General features: G+C 35.3%; 1 protein-coding gene across 11 annotated transcripts in view; it reads right to left on the reverse strand.

Annotated features, from left to right (window-relative positions):
- DMD (dystrophin) overlaps positions 1–20,432 on the reverse strand; it is a 1,301,546-nt gene that overhangs the window by 390,443 nt on the left and 890,671 nt on the right. For all 11 annotated transcript variants that reach the window (XM_054189211.1, XM_054189212.1, XM_054189209.1 and 8 more), the window contains one exon: positions 7,851–8,015. In XM_054189211.1, the coding sequence (XP_054045186.1) occupies positions 7,851–8,015 (165 nt within the window). The remainder of the gene's footprint in view (positions 1–7,850; positions 8,016–20,432) is intronic.

The following is a 20,432-nucleotide window of genomic DNA, read 5'->3' on the forward strand; positions in this document are numbered from 1 at the left end:
TTCCAGAGATCCAGAGCAGACCAAAGGTATTTAGCCTGAAGCTCTCTACTGTCTTTAGCTCCTCACCTCTGGTAAAGAGACTTTGTTTTCATAGGATTATGCAGAAAAGATAAAAAAATCTCAGAATAATATCTACATGCACTCAATGGAAAATCAGGCAAATTCAAAAAGACAGTGATTGGAAATGAAATGCCAGCCTTCTGCCCAACATTGAGTTCAAGTTATACAAATGCTGGTTTTAACTCCTTATTAATTCCTTGGATGAACAGATAACACCAGACAAATTACCTATATTTGCTCTTTGGAAAAACATTTAAGTAAAAGTTTAAAATACATTGGGATTTTTGAGTTTGTTTTTCAAAATACTGCAAGTTATGCATTTTAGCACTTCCTTTAAAAATTTACTTAAATACAGTTCACATAATGAAACCTAAAATTCACTTGGGAGGACATAGCCTGGGATTTTTTTTAAAAATCCAGTATTCAAGCAGTTTTCATAGGAAAGTGAGAAAATAAAGTTTGGATACACAGTGTTTTCCCTCATTATTTTTGTGCAATATGAGCTGGTAACTTTTATTATTCTCTCATCAAAGTACTTTTTGTTACACTAACATTACTGTAAGGGAATCGGAGCTAACATGCACCTTACTAAATTATTTCCAGGATTACTTTGTTGAGTGTTTAAATACAGAAGTTAAATGTGTGCATTGACTTAAAATTTTCTTTAAAAGTGCTAATTTGTATTTTCAGGTTACTAGGCTGTAAACATCTTTTCATTTTTAGCTTCCATTCATAAGCAACCTTTCCAGCCCATTTCTCCTTTACGGAATTTGCTTTTACATCTATATGGGTTTCTGAACCATTGCTCAAAGCCGTATGTACTGGTGGCAATGATCTGGCGCACCACAGCTAGAGATTTCACTCCGTGGTCACATACTGCAAAACCACACTCCAATTACATACCTACAGATACCTTAATGGTAGTTAAACAAGCAGAGCCCAACGGTCACAACATATTACACTACTGCTTTTGACCATAGACTCAAAATGTTCCTATGAATACTGATTATATTTTGTTATTCAACAAATTTTTCCTATTTCAAGGACTACCTGTAAGCAAATGCTTAGGAAAGAGACTGCTTATGTGGAATTTATGCACAAGAAAAAGAAACAAGGACTAAAAGATAAAAATTCTTGTAATGAAATATATAGGCAGTAACAATAAATAAATCTACAAACCCATAGCTTTTTCCTTTTTCTTTTCTACATCTTTCTTTCTGACATCAGTTTGGCACTACACAGGATGTGTGAAAACTGACACAATTTTGTATATTATAACCTACAGTGAGTTAGTGGTAATATATAATGAGTTAGTGGTATTTTCAATTATGAACAAGGCTACTGAGTTAAATAATCTTTGAAAAGTATTTCAGTAGACTGATATTTATTGTACACAGTGCTACTAACTTATTTACATGGAGTCTGAGTAAGGGTAGCTCATCATATATGAAGCATAAACAATGTAAACTTAATTTGGTACTACTTGTTTTCTCTAAAGACAACTAGAAAACCCATAATTAAAATGATCATTGATTCTATGCCAAAGATAGATTCTATACCATAGATATCACTGTTTCTTTGTAAAATTATGGTTATGGGTTTTTTATTTATTTAAATTCTGTAAAAATTGCATATTAACTAAGCTTAATCTTAGCAATGGTACCTGATTAAAAAACCCTAAAAGTACCACCATATTTATTAAGTTCATAAAGTTGACTCTATTTTTCTCATATTCTGTTTTCTCGACCACCCATAGTCAAATCTTGGAATTAAAGGACATAAATTGCTGGCAAGATTTGAATATTTTCCAGGGATTGTTTTATCCACTAAAAAGTTCCTGTTCACTTAATTCTGCAGCATTTCTCCTCTTTCAAAATTTTGTCTTTGAAGTAGGGATTCACTAAATAAAATTCCACTGTGTCTCAGAAATTTAGAATGTTTTCTACAGATGATTACATACTTGAAAATGTCATTAACTGAATATTGCTATTAGTAATATAAGCTATCAAAAGTACTAGCTACTTGTTTTCTTGGTTAACTGAGAGGGTTTTCTCTGGACTGCACTTCTGGACAGAAAAGAGAAAAAAAGAATCAGCATGCTTTATTACACCAATTGAGCAGGACTGAAGAAATCTGTAAAGTTAGATTTTTCAGTAATGCTTAAAAATATAAATTGACTTTTACAAAAATACTGACCCATAGATTTCAAACACTAAATGCCAACCAAATAATCCCTAATAATAGCAGCTAAAACCATATTAGCACTAGCCTATTTGTAAGCTTTCCTTATCTCTCCCTTACTAGACAATATACTTTCCATTCTTTACATATTTAGGTTTCTAAAAATTATTTTAGATAATGATTTCTTGTTGACTATGTCACAACACAATAAAGCTTACTTACTATGTATGCACACACGTACGTATTGGATATAAGTGGTTATTTTTTTGACTGGAAAAACCCTTTAACTCCAGCCTAAAGTATTTTTCTTAAGCCTTAGCAATCCACAAATGTTACATCGGCTACATTTAAAAAGTGAAATCTGACTGTAACAGATTGCAGAATGTTAATTTTATTTTAGTCACAGTTGCGGTAGGTTGTGAAGGGAAAGCTTTGTCTTTTCCAGTCATTTTGATTTTTATATATTTAAGAAAGCCCTATAATTCTAGTTCTGACTTTTGAACCTAACAGTTCTTTAAAGCGTTCTGAGGTTTTTTCTGTAAGCAAAAGCTCTGGAATACCTAATCGAAATTCTCGATGACTTGAGGGTCCTATCATACATAGAATTGGGATTAAGTAGGACTATTTAGAGGAAATACGTACTTAGAGGAAAAGAAAAATGAGAAAAATCAAGAGAAGTTGGTTAGACTTTCTGAAGGTATTTTCTTAAACTGCCAAACAACTAGTAAAGCTTTACTCGTTACCCTCCCTTCCAGGATTACTCTTATTCTTTTTTTTGCAGGTGAAGTAAACAAATCTCAGCAGAACAGTCAGTAGGAGGAAATACAGGTCAGTGCTTGCACAACTTCCTTTAGCCATAATTGTGGAGCCCCACAGATTGTTGATGCCGTAGGCAAAGCTGTTTCAAAGTGTAAAGTATAGGTCTATATCCACATGTTTAGAATAAAGCATCCCTAAAACGTTTAAGTATATTAAATTTGGATGGCTGGATCAGAATAAATACATTTCATAGTGCTCATGTATCCCCTTAAATATTCCATTAAGGGGACAATGCAGAAGCTTCTATACCTTCCATTATAGCAACATTTGCCACCTACTTAGACTCTGATTAGCTGACTTAGCCAAAATAAGCTTGTGATTAAAGATAAGCACACTATTATCAGGACCACAACAATAATTGCTTCGACCACAACAATAATTGCTTTTTGAACTAATACTAATTAGATACTCTATGTTTGCTTTCTTGTCCGAATTAGAACAACAGGACTGATGGTTAACAAACAGAGTTTAAGAGAAAACTCGATTAGTGTCTATTAATGCAGTATTGAAGCTCTCAGTGACAGAAAGATGAAGCTCAACAAACTCAGCAGAGAAAAAATGTGCAGGTTTTTAGCTCAACTGTTTAAGTAATTTACCACAAGATGTGGATGACTGTCCATACCTGGAAATTAGAAAACAGTCCTGTTTTGGTTTGTTTGTTTTTGAGAAAGGTGTGCTGCAGTTCAAGCAGGAAACAATTCAGAAAACTGAAAGGATTACTTTATAGAGCAGGTCTGACTGGATGACCAGAGCAGCATCTTCTGACCTTCTATTGACCCAACTATACTAATTCTATGCACATTTCTGATAGACAACAAACAGTTGCACATTCAAAGTCATCTGCAGGATTGCCATATATCGTGGGATAGCTAGAACTGTTTCTGTATAACAGGTCGTTCATATAAAATTTTAATCCTCCAACAGTATATGAGGGCTTGTTTTAGGGGCTCATGTTTAAATTAATATTTATGACAAAAAGAATACCTGGCAGAATGTTTGTCAATGATGTCCAGGTTAAAGAGGAAAGTGGAGACTACCCTATTAGAAGTTTATGCATGTCCGCACCTCAGCTTGCTTTGCTTTTAGTCTTCTATCTGCTGCTGTTCAATGGATACCCCGCTCCTCATACATTTCTAGCCCAAAGAACTGCTAAAATACCATGGGAAATATATCTCCAAATACTTTGAAACTGCCACAGACTTGAAAGAAGCAAGGCTACCCTCAGAGGGCCCAACAAGCAAGGCAGAAGTGGAACTAGTGCTGTTTGGATCAGGATCTACACAGATATAAGGTTTCCTGAGCCATGCTGTAATTCTTTAAAGCAAGCATAGAGCTATGATAGCAGAATATGAGGAAAGAAAATATAATTTTCAATTCAGCAGGGAATGTATTTTATGGTAAATGCTGTTGTAAATTACAATGTATTTATTAGGACTGAATAACTTTAAAACATTTTCCTTCAACAATTTCAAAGTGTTTACATTTTTCTTAACATTTTTGCTGCTTTTTAAACTGAAATATGTATATAATTTAGAAGCTAAGATGTTGCACAAAGCCTCAATTGACACAAAGCATTCCAGAGATCGTAGGACTACTAGATGCCCCAGCGTGTTCCTGCATCACCACAAGGTCCTATTCCACAAGGGTGACCAAGGAACATGCTGGACTTGTCCCATCTCTTTATGTCTGCATCTTCTCATCTCCTGTTTCCTAAAGGAAAGAAGCCTGTTCCACTATCTACTTTTGTACTAAACTCTGGTTACAAGTCTAGGAAACAACTGGTATTAAGACCTGGAAGCATTTTATAGGGCTGGAGTGGAGGAGACTGATATGATGCTATGTAATTATTCACCTGCAAACGCCTCTCTAATAAAAGGTTAGTAATTGTGAGGAAACAGACAGAGAGCCTTTTCTTAAATAAGTGATTATATCATGTTTGTCAAGAACACGCACTATGTCATCCTGTGCTAATGCAAAGGCAACACACCACTTGGGATCTTGAAATCCAGGATGTCGGTAGGCTACAAAGCATTGGCTGGACACAATCACAGTCAATGGTGGTACCAGTCTGGATTCAGCACTGCAAGGATATGTGCAAGGGCACAGGCATAAGAGACCACTCTCACGGAACCAAAAAACTGCTAAATGAAAGATTTTAACATTATTAGTGTCCTACTGCCCCAAGAGTGAGCACTATCATGTCCATAATCTCATGCTATGTGGAAGCACACAGTCAGCACTCTGGGCCAAGATCATACGGAACCATAGAGCAGAAGGGGACTGCATGACTAAGTCAAATGGCACAGAAAATCAACAATGCCAGGGACACTGAACCTCTCCATTTCATATAACTAGTTTGCCTCCTTCCCTGAATTTTTACGTGATGCCAGGAGTAATGAACTAAACAGTCATGCAGAGGGCACACGCTCAAGCTCTGCAGCATGACTTCCCACACCATGAAATTGGGAGGGTTGCTTCTGGCAATGGGCCAGACTGTGCTGTCTGAGAGTGCCCACGCACAGTCAGGGCTTAGCATGAGCCACAGATGCAGCAACAGGCAGTTCGGATGCAACTATCTTGTTTTCTGAAAAAAGGAGTTATTAAATCCTGTAGAAGATACTTCACAGTTCTCTGGATATTGTTGAAGGAATTAAAATGGTGAAAGAACAAATGCTGAACATTCATACAGCATTTGGGAACACCAGAGCAAAAGACTTTGCTGAATACATCCTTTCCATAGGTAATCATGCAACTGTCCTTCCTTTTTTGAAGGTAGTATTAACTATACAAGATAGCAATTTAAAAATACACATAAATATAATCATGCCAACAATGATTCGAGAGCATGTGCAGGCACATGCTTGAATTATATCTGCTCGTTTTTGCTGTATGTCTCGTCATGATTAACAGTCTCAAAACTTTTACTATGCTTATTTTTAACCTCTAAAAATGTTATAAGAATCACGTTTGCATTCAGAGGTATTTAATATAGACTCTTTAATGTAAGAGATTATCTCCTTGAAGAAAATTACAGTCCAGGTAAACCATCAGTCAGCAACATTTTAAGGTTAAGCAACATAAAAGATGTAAAAATACATCTTTTAAAGGCAATCCAGATAGATAACATGGAGATGAAAGCTATCACGCTTCATATGCTTACAGCCCTTACAACAGTATAAACAACTAGCTGTTTCACCTACAAAACAAAACTGGTCAAGCTTTAAATGTGAGTGATCTACATTTATCCATAAAAGAAATGCAGTAGGGTCCTTCACAGAGAGAAAGCTTATTTGCCTTTCTTTGGAGCTCTTCACTGTTACCCCACCTCGCTAGACAAACATGATTTCATCCCACCACTTCAAGGACTACAGAATTTTTTCTATTCTTTCAACAGTTTTTCAGAAATATTCCTGTCACATCACCGTAAGAGTGCTGAAAGAACCAAGCAGAACATTGCTTTCACAAGCAGTATGAAAAGCAATACTCATAATTTCCAGCAATTTAGCCCTGCTTTTTTTTATATAAACTTTGATGACGGAAACATTCTCGAAATAAAGCAAACAGAATGGAAAAATAAAAGAAAAAAAATGGATGAATTTTTGTAAAAATACAGGACATAAGGATAGATAATTTTCTTGAAAGCAGAATTCCATCACTCATTGATTATATATACAGATATTTGCAAAGAGCTTTACTAATTTTATCTTTTAAAAAGAGAATGAATGTCATGGCTGAACTCATTCTGTCAATTACAAAACTGCGACAGCACTTGAGATTCACTGTTTTATATAATGTGATTGTATGACATAAAAATTATTTTCGCATTAAAATGGTTCCTGAAAAGAAACTAAGTTAAAACGAATTTAATAAACATGCTCAGCAAAACCACACATCTTCAGAAGCAGCTATTATTCCATTTCATGCAAGGCAAGAAAAGTTTTAAATATTTACAGTTTTTTCTTTTTTCGCTGAAAATTGCATCATCAAAATCAATACAAAACTCAATGTCACCTGTTTAATCTTTATGTAGGTGAACAAGATGTTCAGCTACTAAAAAACAAAGAAATTTCATGGATTTCAATAAGCTATTTTATTTTAAATATTCCCCCAGTTTATGTGAAGATAAACTCATATATGCATAGACAGAACGCAAAGCCAAAAGGTCCAAGCATACACCTGTCAGGCTAGTTGATTCTAACCTGTATTTTTCACCCTTAGTTTCTCAGGCCTCACATAATCGGGCTTTTTTTTCTTTTTTTCTTTTTTTTTTTTAAATACCTAAATACATATCAAGGATCAGATTGCAAATATTTTGCTCACAACTACTAGACAATCAGATTACTAGAATGTTACCTGCGCAATTAGATATCTTTCCCTGCAATATGAGAATCACAATATGGCCCTAACGGTTCTGGTTTTCATGTAGTCATATAAACTTAAATAGCTTAAATGGTCCAACTCTGATGTTCTGAATTTTAGTTCTCTTTGCATCAAAGTTTGATATATCAACTTCTGGGGCTCTTGTTTCATGTATATGATATGGCAAAAATAATAGATTAAATTTATATTTCACCTTGGAACCATTGGTTCTAAACTGCTTTATCACTAGAAAAGATTTAATGGAAAAGAATAAAAGTTTTCCTTAATTCATAAAACTTTGAACTTCTGGGGACTATTGCTGACTTCTTTCTCAAAGCTGTATTGTTAATACAAACTATACAGCTAATGCTGCAACTGACTTTTTGACCACTAAATGTCCTGATTATTTTTTAAAAAGGAAGAAAACTTACCTTAATATCAAAAGCTCCTGGCTGACCCACTTTGTTATAAAGTTCCAGCTGTTTCTTGACAGGCGTTACCCACAATATCACCTGATTTAGTTGTTGATCGAGTTCGATGAAATCCTTTAGTAGAATCTCAATTTCTTTTTGTTTCTCCGGGAGATCTTTGGAAACCTGAAAAAAATACCACATGCCATTTTTTTGGTGGAAAAAAAGTAACATAAAGCAATTTAACACTGCACACATACACTTACATAAAATGTTAAAATACAAGTTTTATACACTGGTAGGAAGAAGGGAAGGAAAGAGTAGACCCACCACTCAAATTATTATGGTAGGCATCTTGCAAGTCACCCAATATACACTCTTTCCTAAAAAAAAAAAAAAAAAACCAACAAAAAACCAAAAACAAACCCAAAACAACAGAAGACAAACAAAAAAACCCCAACCCCTCACCCCCACCCCTTAACCCCACACCTCCCCACAAAAAAAAACAAAAAACAAAACAACAAAAACCCAGACCCCAGCATCAGGTTCCCATTTTTGGGATTATTCCACTATTCTACTCATAGTACATAAAAAAAATGTGTTATCTCAGTATATGACACTGAGGTCAATTTTTAATCAGGAAAAGCAATAGTGAAAATATGGAATTGATCATTCGAATGATATCTAACCTTTCTTGACCTCTTGAATCTAAATATTTATAAGCATATGTTTTCTTACAAGGTGTTCAGACTTGCGAATTCAGTCCAAATATACATGAGCAGATGCACACAGTGAAGAAACATAATAAATATATCATCAATACTGATCAGGCCACTTGGTTCTCTGACTTGCATGCAAAGCCATCCGATTTTTAACTAAGCATATTCTTCTGTGCCAACAATATTAGAAATTAAGAATCACTGAATGGCATAGTTCAAATCCAACAGCACTCAAGCACTTGGAGTAAATATAGGAACAGGTTGGAAATAAATAAGCCAACACAGAGCTCCATGCTGTCCTTCACAGATTGTTTTCTATAGCTAGAGAGGTGAGGTGTCACTATATTCATAATGGGCAACATTGCAAACATATACTAGGGGAGAAACCATCTGTACTTTAAAAAAAATAGTTCACGACAGGAAATGCAGGGCCTGGGCAGAGATAAGAAACAATGGCAGTTAATTATTAAAATCGGCCAAGAAGTATGGTTATTTTTCCATCTCAAGAAAAATGAGGTTTACCAGTGTCTATTGCTTTTAAGCACATGTTTTTACTAAAGCAACCCTCTTAAAAATAGCAAAACATGACGCTTCTGATACAAAAAATAAAATATAATTTTCCTGTAAAGCTAAACAGCACTGATGGAAGCATTACTATCATAATGCCTGGCTACAGAGTGTATTACTAATTTCTAATCTCTAATGATGGTATTTTACAGAATAAATCTAAACTCACCAGAGACAACAAAGCAATGAAGGTTAAAAAAATCCCAACCAAACAAAAAACCCCAAACCACCACTAAAAAACACCAAACAAATAAAACCAAACAACCACCAGGTTAACGAATGGGAAGAACTAAACTGTCTCATGACATGTACATTTCTTTGCAAATTTGGTTTGAAAATACTGATTTGTTGGTACTAAAATAACCCCTCTACATATACTCTGCATATGATTTATTAGACCATACTTAAGTGATATTTGTAATTCAAGAAGTTGATTTGCCATATATTAAATTATCTCCATTGTTCGCTATAGCCACCCCATAATAGCCTATTTAATAAAAACTGACCTGTGAGTCAAATTACTTTTTCTATCTTCCTAATCTTGTTAAATCTAATAAAAACTCTCCTTTTCCAGAATGGCCCCAGATATGAAAGAAAACAATTAAAAATGCATTCATTTCCCTGATGTGTTAACTCAATATCTGCGCAGACCTTGGCCTAATTTCACACAAGATTAGTTTCATCTTTCGTATAACTTTGAATGTTAATCTCCAACGTTTAGTAGCTTTAATATTAATGTAAACAAGTTCCACAGAAATACTACTGAAAGTAAATAGGTAGTCATAGGCAGATAAAAATCCAAGCTGATTTCTGAATATCTGAAATTTAAATTAATCTGCTTCCAATCAACATTAATGAAGCATATTGGGTCTCTCTCAAGACAGAAAAAGAAAAATTTGTAGAGTTTTCAGGGAGGTGGGGGGAAGTAACCAATTATTTACTAAGGTATATTCAATCCAGAAAAGCAGCAGATGTAAGATTAGGTTTTGGTGACAGACTGTGCTTTAACCTACTGTTTTCAAAAATAATCAGACAAGGAAAGAAAGCAAAATAAATCCCTCCTGTAGTCAGAGGTAAACTGTGACATAAGTAAATGCAGCCTCTTCTTACAAGTTGGCTCCTGTGCTAAAATTATAGCACAAACACTGGATTATAATATTAGTAATATTAAAACAAAAAAAGAAATACAGATCAATAAGAGTCATTTCATTATATACAGAAATTTAATGTCATCTACTTTTACCACAGAGATCAAATCAGCAACAGTAAATAAACAAAGGAGTCTCCTCAAACTCAGGTTAGGTTTACAGACAAGCACTGATGAGCGTTTAACAAGGCAATACCTTGTAAGATCTAGGTAACGTGTTACATGCCACTGTTTAGGAATCAGATTCTTAGATTCTGAATCTCAGGGATTTCGTTTGCCTTTTTTTTTTTTCTTTAAGCTCTGGCATCAAACTCTCAAGCTGGCTAATCAAATTAGACCCTGATGAGTTTAAGGTAATTACAAGTCCGCCTATCAAGCCAAGGTACTGCTGCAAACTGTCTCTTGGGGGACACCTTGTTTCCAGAGCTAATTCTGCAGCTCACCAGAAGCATAACTTGGAAAAATCTCTATGGAGTAATGGACATGGACGTGATGACTGGGTGTCCAGATTTATGCCCTTTCTGTGGCAGAGGACGACACGTGGGGATGTGGCCCTCCAGAATCTTCCCTACAAGTCTTTCAAGCTTGTTATTCACAGCTCCAGGAGTTCCACCCCTGAGGTGAGATTCTGGTGCTGGTGAGACCTACAGCCATCTCACTGCCCTGCCATCTCTCGGTTCCCTCTACAAGTTCTTGGATGTCTCCAGGGATGAGTGAGCAAAGACTGGTGTCCTACTCCAATTCTGTTTTCTACATTTTTGCTTTTGGACTTCTTCCTCCCCCATCCTGCTTTTATTAATTTGTTGTCCCAGGGTAACCATCCGGTGTCTATTCAGTTTCATCCCCTTCAGTATTTTACCTCTTTCCCTCCTATTTAAGAAAGACTGTTAGGTTTTATCAGAGGAGGGCTAATGACCTTTTCTAAGGGGGAAGACCAATAGGAACAGTGGCCATAAGGCAACATCTGCAGAAAAGTAAAACCAGGGCAAACGTGTGAGATGCTTTTCCCCAAATCTGCCTAAGACCGAACACAGGTCTGATTAAATAGTGTTATGGGCTGGCAAGGAAGACAGGGTGCAAAAAAAAAAAAAAAAAAAAAAAAACAAAAAAAAAAAACAAAAAACCTTGAAGAAAGGACAACTTCAATTGGAACATCTTTCTAAAAATCTAACTTAGCCCTTTGCATACAAATTAAATATTTCCAACTTTGCCTTATTTGGCAGCTGATCAACATGGAAAGCATACCTTGGTTTGCAACCACAAAAAAAAAAAAATTTGCAAGTGCAAAGGACAACAAAAGTATGGATTATTCCTTCAAAGAAAAAATTCTGATTTCAACATCAAAGGACTATATAATTTCAAAGATATATGTCAAAACATCAATCTCAAAGCATGTGATGCATCTAAAATTTTGTACTTTAGTTCAAGTGTTAATTAAGTTAGATTAATTGGAAGCATCGTAACAGAATAATAGAAAGGATTTAAGCTCAAAATTGGGAAACAGTAGAAGAGACTAATTTTACAAACTGACGCTGGTCTTCATAATACTTAATTTTGTTCTAAACTATCATACAATTTCCTAATTATTTAATTTCACATATTCCAATTTTTGCTCTTTTCATTAAAATACTATACCCCCCCACAAATAAATTACCAGCATAGAAATTATAACAATATCTCTCAAAACATGAGAATACTCTGTGAAAACTGAATAACTGCGTATTTTCAAAGCCTAGATCTTTATCTAAATATTTTCATTTCTTCTTCTTATGAATTCCTAAATTGCTTGCATTGCTTGTTTCTATTTCATCTGAACCTCATGTCTTGGATGATCTTCCTTCACAAGAAGCCTAAACGATACACTGTTACGGTCTTTCCACCCACCACCCCCCCCCCCCCCCAATTTGATTACTTTGGTGCAAAATGACACATATGCTCAGCTTCGCAGTATAGATCTCCTTGATCACTTCACATGCTCTAGTTCTCCACTGCTATTTCATACTTTAGCTTTAGATAGTTATTTTTCACTCTATACACATAGTTGTGCGTATGCACTATGGGATGAATTAGAGCTGAGTAGATGGAAAGAAATACCAATTCATATGATAATAATAAGTATAAAGGGAGGAAGAAGTTGTATAAAGTATGTCACCTGATGTAAAATCATATTCTGTGCCCCTGTTCTGTTTAATTCCTTATGAATGTCCAGAAAGGAGATTCAATTAAAGCAGTATCAATTAAAATAATAGTTGCAGAGCTACAGTTCAATTCTTTAACTCAGGAACAATGCTCAAAATGAAAATGTTGAAACTAATTAGGTAGAGACAGTACGTAAGAGAGAACAAACAATGGGGAATAGTTTTGCAGAGGTCACAAATGTTATTGCAAATGAATGAACTCGATAAATTATATTACTAGTAAAGCATCACTATCATTATCAGCAGCTGCCACCTGATAAAAGTAAGGAAAGACACTGAAATGACTTGCATACATTATATTTCAAGTGACCATTGCCTGATTTTCAATATTTTCCTTCTCTCTCACAAGTCAATGTCAAGGTCAGTTCCTATTTACCTGAAATGACGAAAGAGAAGATAACACAGTTATTACTCATCTGCTTAGGAATATAGATGAGGAGATGCATCTCCCCAACATGTCATTTGTCAAAAAAGAATATGGACAATTTTCCTAATGGCGAGTGGAGAGAAAAGAAATCCCAAGTTCCATCAATTTAACAGCAGTGGAAATATGAGGGGTTTTCCCCAATATTGGATGAGGCACTCCTTTCCCTTGCTAGCTGCTCCACAAACCTCTCAATAATAGAGCAGCACTTATAAAAGGATCTTGTTTTGATGAATCTGACAGTGGATTAAAATTTAGCTTTCTTGATATGCATAATATGATAAATTATAATAAACTGCAATGAATAGGAGGCAAAAGTATGTTCTGGGGTATCTGAAGACTGTTAAAAATGTTTTTCTTATATTCCTGGCTTGGGAGGGTCCCTCTGACATACAAAAGACCTTTATGAAAGTGGGCTTCTAATATAGGATAACTGATAATGTCAGGTTTGAAAAAAATTCAGTTGTTTGCATACAGAAAAATGAAGACTGTATAGCTTCCTGTATGATTTGCTTTCCTTGCTATTTAGTAAAACAAGCAGCAGCTTCTACTTTACTATTCAATTTCTGCAAAAATACAAATACTAGGAAAAAAGGAGACAGGTGGCTACACTGCAATCAGCCCACAGCATAACTGTACTGAAAGCAGGTTGTTAAATTGTCCAAGACAGGACTTGGGTAATAAAGAAGTAACTGCAGTCATAAAAAATGCAAGCTTCAATCCAGACTTATTGATAAATCACGCTAGTAAGATGATTACGTAAAACAGCAGTTCTTACAGCCACTGTTCAGAAAGTTTTATCTGCTTCAAATCACCATCTAGAGCATGTACAAAAAATGATTTAAAATGGAAGGGGGATAAGTTAATTTTTATGCATCATTTCTTCATGAAAAACAATCAGTGTAAGAAAGAGTTTCATATAAGTTCAGTTTAGGATGCCATTTAGTTAATTAACTGAGTCATTTTCATTAACAAACTCAATATTGACTTTAAAACAAAATCTACGTAATTTCTTTAAAACGATGAATATTTATAAGCCATAGTGTCTCTGACAAAGCCAGAGTAAAGATTGTATTATTAGAAGAAGATGAAAGCACGCTACTAAAAATATGTAGAGAAGTTTTTTATTTGCTATGTAGCTAGTGTTTCATGTTTCCTTACAAGCCTCTCAGGACCTGTCCTTGGCATGTGTTTTTTGGCCTCTTTTTTTTTTGAAAAAAAAAACCAAAACAAAAACAAAAACCACTTCTTAACAGTGTATTTGTAATATTCTCAAGTTTCATATTTATTTAAAAAAATCTCTTTTTTTCCCTCCATTGATGCAGAAGACTAAAGCAGTCCACAAATCCAGTGCACCAAACAATTTTCTGCTTCATCTGGCTGTCTAGCTTTTTAAAAAGCAAATAAATATATCCCCCACCCCAATGATTTGTTTTGTTTTTCCTGCATGGTAATATGATTGTATATATCACAGTATTCTGAATATCTGTATGCTTTTTATATTTAATAACTAACTGTCATTCATTCTGCTCTATACTATCTCAGCGATTCTCCTTCGTCAAGGGCACTTTTTGAGCACAAGACCCTCCACCTTAAATCTCTGCTAAATAATCTAGTCCATGATTTTCTTTTCTTTGTCTTTGGTTCTTACTCAGTTCCAGAAATCCGAAAGCATCCACAAAGGGTTTACAGTAGGATTCCTTCAGTGACTATTAATGAAGGATATTCTGACAGGAAAATGATTTCTAAGCAAAAGTACAATGCCCTAATTGTTCTTTTCCTGGTTTTAAGCAGATTAATACCACATCTGTCCCTCAGGCTACCTACAGCCCGTGAGGCAAGCAAACTCCAGCATGCACCTCACAGCACTGGTAGCCTGTCTGAAAAGTTACCTCGAGCCCATCAGTCAAAGTTTTTTTCCCCATGGAAAGCAGAGCCTGACATATTTATTGGGAGGAGAAGAGAAAATGGCACGCCAGAGTGCCTATTCTGCCCAGAGCTGGACCTGCTGCTGTGGTGTCCCAGGGAAACACAATGTTACTTTACAGGGTACGATGTACCCCATCTGATGTAGTTACAAGCAATCTCTTCTCATGGTTTGTCAAACTTTAGTCGTCTTATCTGCACTTTTGATCTCACCATGTGACAGAGTTCTTCCTGCCTGCTGCTTTGCCTCGCCATCCTTTTCTGCAGCCCTCCTTTTCCTAAAATCACAGGTTATCCGATTGCTTTACTTTCAAAACCATGCCCAATACTGGAAGGTCAATTTCCATGCGTAATCAGCTCACAGTGGCAATCAGTCAATACCTAAACTAAACACATCAATACTATCTTCCACGCTGTTGCCTTGCCTGCATCTGAGAAGCTTCCCAGAAGCATTCACGAAACTGCTGCGGAGCTTCTAAAAACTGTCATCTGCCACAATGGCTGACAAGAAAAACGAAGCCAAAAGGCATTGCAACGAAACAAATAACAAATATTTATACAACGTGTAGTACCTTAAAATGCAAGCTATAAACTTAGAATTATTACTGGTTTTGCTCATAGAGTTCTCTACAGGAATAAAAAAAAAAAACAAAACAAACCACACCAACAATCCACCTTTAACATTTTGTTTGGCAGAGGAAAAGGATGTAATTGGATCCAAGATTTTAACACAGCAATAAAAATCAGAATCAAACAGCAATTTCTGGCTATAAGCTACATAGAGCAGTAAGTTAGACAATGAATGTATAGATAAACTGCATTATTTCCACAGTAAATAAACAGAGATTTTATTTGCATTATTTTTGGACAGTATAGATAAATTACAATGGGTTGGAATTTTATCTACAGTTGAATGTTTATAGCATTCCCTAGCAACAAATAATTTAGTCTGTTAAAAATTATAGAAAAGAAAATAATGTTGATATTCCAGTTCTAGTGAGTGAATTTGCCTGCCAAGCACTGAGCTGACAAGTCTGACAGAAAACAACTATCAAGGAACTTGCTTTTCTTTTTGGTTGTTCTTCAAGAATTACCTGGTTTAGCACTTCAAGGGAGGTGACAACTTTTAATTTGTCAGAAACATGCAGTTAATAGAGAAGTTGAGAGTGTAGGAGTTGCCTTAGTTAACAGTGCTCAATGTACATTTAAGTTCAGTATAATAATAACAGGCTGTTCTCTGGGTAATGATGATGATGAATTTTTGAAAAGGTGTTTTTAAAACTCTGAGAAAAGTGGCCAAAAAAAGGCAAGGCAAGAGGAAGGGAAAAGGGAAGGGGAGGTTTAACTTTTAAGATTATTTCAGACTATTCTGTTTGTGGGAATTTTAATTACACAGGCATGTTGCAATACAGACAGGCCTACATAATTAAAATATAATCTTTATTTTGTAAACACCAAATAGTAAAACACTGATTTTTAGGTCCCTGCAGTCTTCCTTATTGGAAATGCATGAAACACCTGGCATACAATGGCAGTGTCTGTCTTGGAACTGAAGTGTAAAAAAGCCCAAACCATTGTCATTCGTTGGTGTGTGACATTGTGTGAACCATTGTTCATTGTATGTGAAATCTCTCTCAGATAAATAGGTGCTGCAGTGTAGAAAAACGTGTAAGGATTTGCCTAAAGTGCCTTATTTGAAATCTTGTAATTCAGCTAGATCAATATTACCTCATTGTATCTACCAGCACAAACATCTTGACAATTAGTACTTTCTATATTCAAAGTACTTGGCATAACTTCTTAAATATATGATGAACATATTCCAGATTCATATGGCAAACAAGAATAAAAAGGAATTTTAAGATGGTTTGTAAGATAGTATGATATATAATGTATATATACATACATACATTTAATCATGATTTTATGGTCTCGTTGGCTAGTACAGACTTTTTACCCCTGGATGATTGTATTTCATAAATATTTTTAATTCTTTGCTTAAAGTTTAATGTGTAGCGAACAGAGCAGCAATGTGGCCTTATGAATATACTCATCTGAAGTCTTTATGATTAATATAAAAATAAATGTTTTCTTGCTATGTATCCTGTGGATTATTACTGATTTTTTGATGTCATCAAATCAATCTAGTTCATCCTCACTTTCTAAGCAGGTACAAAATACCTTTGAATTTGCTGTAAATTAACTACGTTACTTTTACTGTAGATATCCGTTGGGAGAGGCCACAGAAGAGTCTTGCCACTTAGTTTATGAATAGACATATTAATTCAAAAAGAATGCCAGAAAAATATTATGGGCTACAGCAAATGCTAAGAGGTCCTGAGGGAAATATCTGGGAAGATCTGCTCAGCTCCAACAGTCTCCTGGCTCAACAGGATATACCTGTCAAATGGGGATGGTGTCTACCATCATACTGATGGGTTTTAAGGAGAGAGGCGAATCAGCACTGACATAAGTGACCAGACCTCAACCTCCACTGAGGTCAGAGGTAAAAAAAAAAAACCAAACATGTTTGAGAACCCATTACAGATCCCATTGATGCATACTTACAAAAATAACCACCATGCAATTTTCTGGTGTTCTGAGGTGGTAATTAATGAAGGAAAATTGAGTTAGACACTACAGTAGTGGCGACTGATATAGCAACAGTCAAACTAACTTCTTGGGAGACAAAAAGAGATATCTATCTAGCATCTTAGTTAGGTTTTCAGGTCCAGTAGCCAGGAGCTTATTTTAACCATAATATTTAAGATGCTCCCTTTAAACAAAACTTTTGAAAGAGCCAGTCACCTTAATTGTTTGACATATTTGTTAGTTTTTGTTTAGAAAGTGTTGCAATGGAAAAGAAGAGCAAGACTAAGAGCAGTAACATGTTGGACCTTTCAGGGCTAAATCCCAACACGCAATTGCCTGAAAAGAAATTCCAAGTCATTTGATATCATAGCAGAAAATGGATTTTCCAATATCTTATCCAACCTCCAACTTAAATGCTGTATGACTTCAATGCTAGAAAACAATCAGAGAAAAGAACTTTATAAAGTAGGAAAACACACACATTTATCTCGCTCTTTCTATGTCTACGACTAATGTCAATGTATGGATAGAAATAAAACTGTTCATTAACTCCTTTAACTTTTAATAGCCTTTAAAAAATAATAATGCATCAGGAATTAGCATGACTACTACCGCGATATTTATTCATAACCCTATAGAAGTTATTGCCTCTTCTGAGGAAGGTACACCAGCTTTTTCTCTTTTGATGAGACGAGTAAAATGTATAAGAATTTCTGATTTGAAAGACAAATTTAGAAATGGATATTTAAATTTCACATTTAAACTAAAAACATTCAGGAGAGTCTTCTATGAAATAACCAAATTATTTATTTTTCAGAAGTAGAAATCTGTTTCATGTTGATTAGCCAAGATAATTTTGACATTTGTAGTGAGATGTTGTTATGAAAGCAGAAATAGATATTCATTCAGAGTTTGTACTGGAGAAAAAAAAGAGTATGCTAAATAGGACTGTTACAAATTTTCCTATCTAGAAGCATAAGATTTGTACAACATCGTTAGTTTTTACTACCTCTAATTAGAAATACGACACCACCACAAACATCCCAGCTGATATTCATAGATGCTTTGTAGGTTTACTTTTAAGAAAATGAAACTCTGTGCTCCTGACTATTGTTTTAGATGGAAAGCTGCTATTTAAGCACACTGGGATTTAACTTGATAAATGCTGTAGCACATAGAGCATTATTCAGGAAGACCTTATTAGTAACACACATCATGGAAAATTCAAAAGATAAGAGAATAATTCCTTTCCACTTCATCCCACTGAATACAAATTCAGTCTTGTCAAAAGTTGCAAGTCTCTCATGTTCCTCCTCTTTTTGCAAAACCCTCCCAGAATGTGTTGCTCTTCTTTCATGGGAAAGTGGGGGAGATTACAAAGACAGAGTAGTCATACAACTTGTCCTCTTATCTTCTGAGAAAGTCACAGTAAGAACTAACACAGTAAGAAAGGAATGACGGGGGTCACAGAGTTTGCTGTTGGGGTGACTATGAGGAACAGAAGGAGGAGGAGGACAAGATGGTCAACAGACAATAAAAAGATATTATTTTGATATATGCTGCAAGAAACTCATTAGGAAATCTGAACTATTTTCTTGTAAGCAGTTCCTTTCCTGCAAGTTTTTCTACGTTGATGAACAACATGCCCTGAAATCCACAAATAATACTGTGATGAATTTCCAGCTTATCTATATTTAACTTTAATTAAGTTTATTACATTTCCTGTCATTTATTGTTAAGCCTAAAACACACCTGGAAAACCAAACCTAAGGGTAAAACAAATAAAGCTAGAATCTAACATGTATAAAGAAGAAAGAATCCCAACTGTTGTAAATATACTCAAAAACTTGTCTCAAAGGAAAAGAAGAACAAATATTCAGTAGTATGCCACAAAAGCCCTTGATATTGTGCAATTATTGCCTGACTGCTGCAAAAACATTTTGAATATCGCAACTTCTTCCTTAAAGGCACTTCAGAATGACTAACCCTTTCAAATGAGAGTAAACAATATATTGTAGTAGGAGAATGTTCATTAATACTTAACCAGACACAGAGAATTGGTGGTAACATTAATAAAAAGAGAGCAATCATATATTTCTCTGCAGGACTCCTGAAATAATGTAAAACAGCATTACTAACCACTTCTACAGTGCTTTAAGCCTTCATAATTTTTTAATATCACCAAGTAATTTAATTTTACAATATTCCTACGGGATGGGGAGTTGTGCATAGGAAAATAGAGCAGCTGGAAAATTAAGCAACTTCCTTGGCATTTCCAGTCCATGGGAAGTGACAAGATCAAAATGGTCTCTGTAAAGTATCATACCCAAATATACCATCTATCAGGGATTTACAGCACTAAAAACTTCCTTTTTCTGATGATGTGCTACTGCATCTATTTATTCATAGTGCTTTACTGGGGGGACATGTAACGTTTTGTTTCATTTTTACTTTTGTTCTCATAAATGAGGAAAATATATATTGGAGTTTATATGTTCGGAAATTAAAAATAGACCAATGCAATAATCTGTGCAAAGCACCTGCCTGTGGAAGAGCAGAGAAGGGGGCTGGTTATCTTCACATTATGCAAGCTTGGCTGCCAAAGTTGAAAGGATGGCTTTTTGGGTTTCAGGGGAAAAGGCTTCTCCAGAAGAAGTTTCAGGCTACATCCAACGTGCTGGATGCAGAGGTGGTTCTGAAATCCCAGAGGCGAGTTCATGTCCCGACCACATCCTGGCCCCACATTGTGATAAGACATAAATGTGCACAAGCTGTCTCCTTCATTTCCAAGGGAAGGAAGCCCAGGCTTGGGGACAGACTGAAGCTGTAGTGTGCTCTTGTCAGGCCCCTGAAAATGAGGTAACCAGGACCCCCTGGTACGCTGCAGCACAAACATGCCACTCTCATAAGAGAAACAAAAAAAATCTATAGTATGCAACTAAAGAAGGATACGTACCCAGTCTAACTAAAGCTAAATCAATTTGCATCCATTTTTACAGATGAAATCATTACATAAGCAAAATTCTTTCG

This window comes from Rissa tridactyla, chromosome 1 (genome assembly GCF_028500815.1).
Source record: "Rissa tridactyla isolate bRisTri1 chromosome 1, bRisTri1.patW.cur.20221130, whole genome shotgun sequence".
In the NCBI taxonomy this organism is placed as follows: domain Eukaryota; kingdom Metazoa; phylum Chordata; class Aves; order Charadriiformes; family Laridae; genus Rissa; species Rissa tridactyla.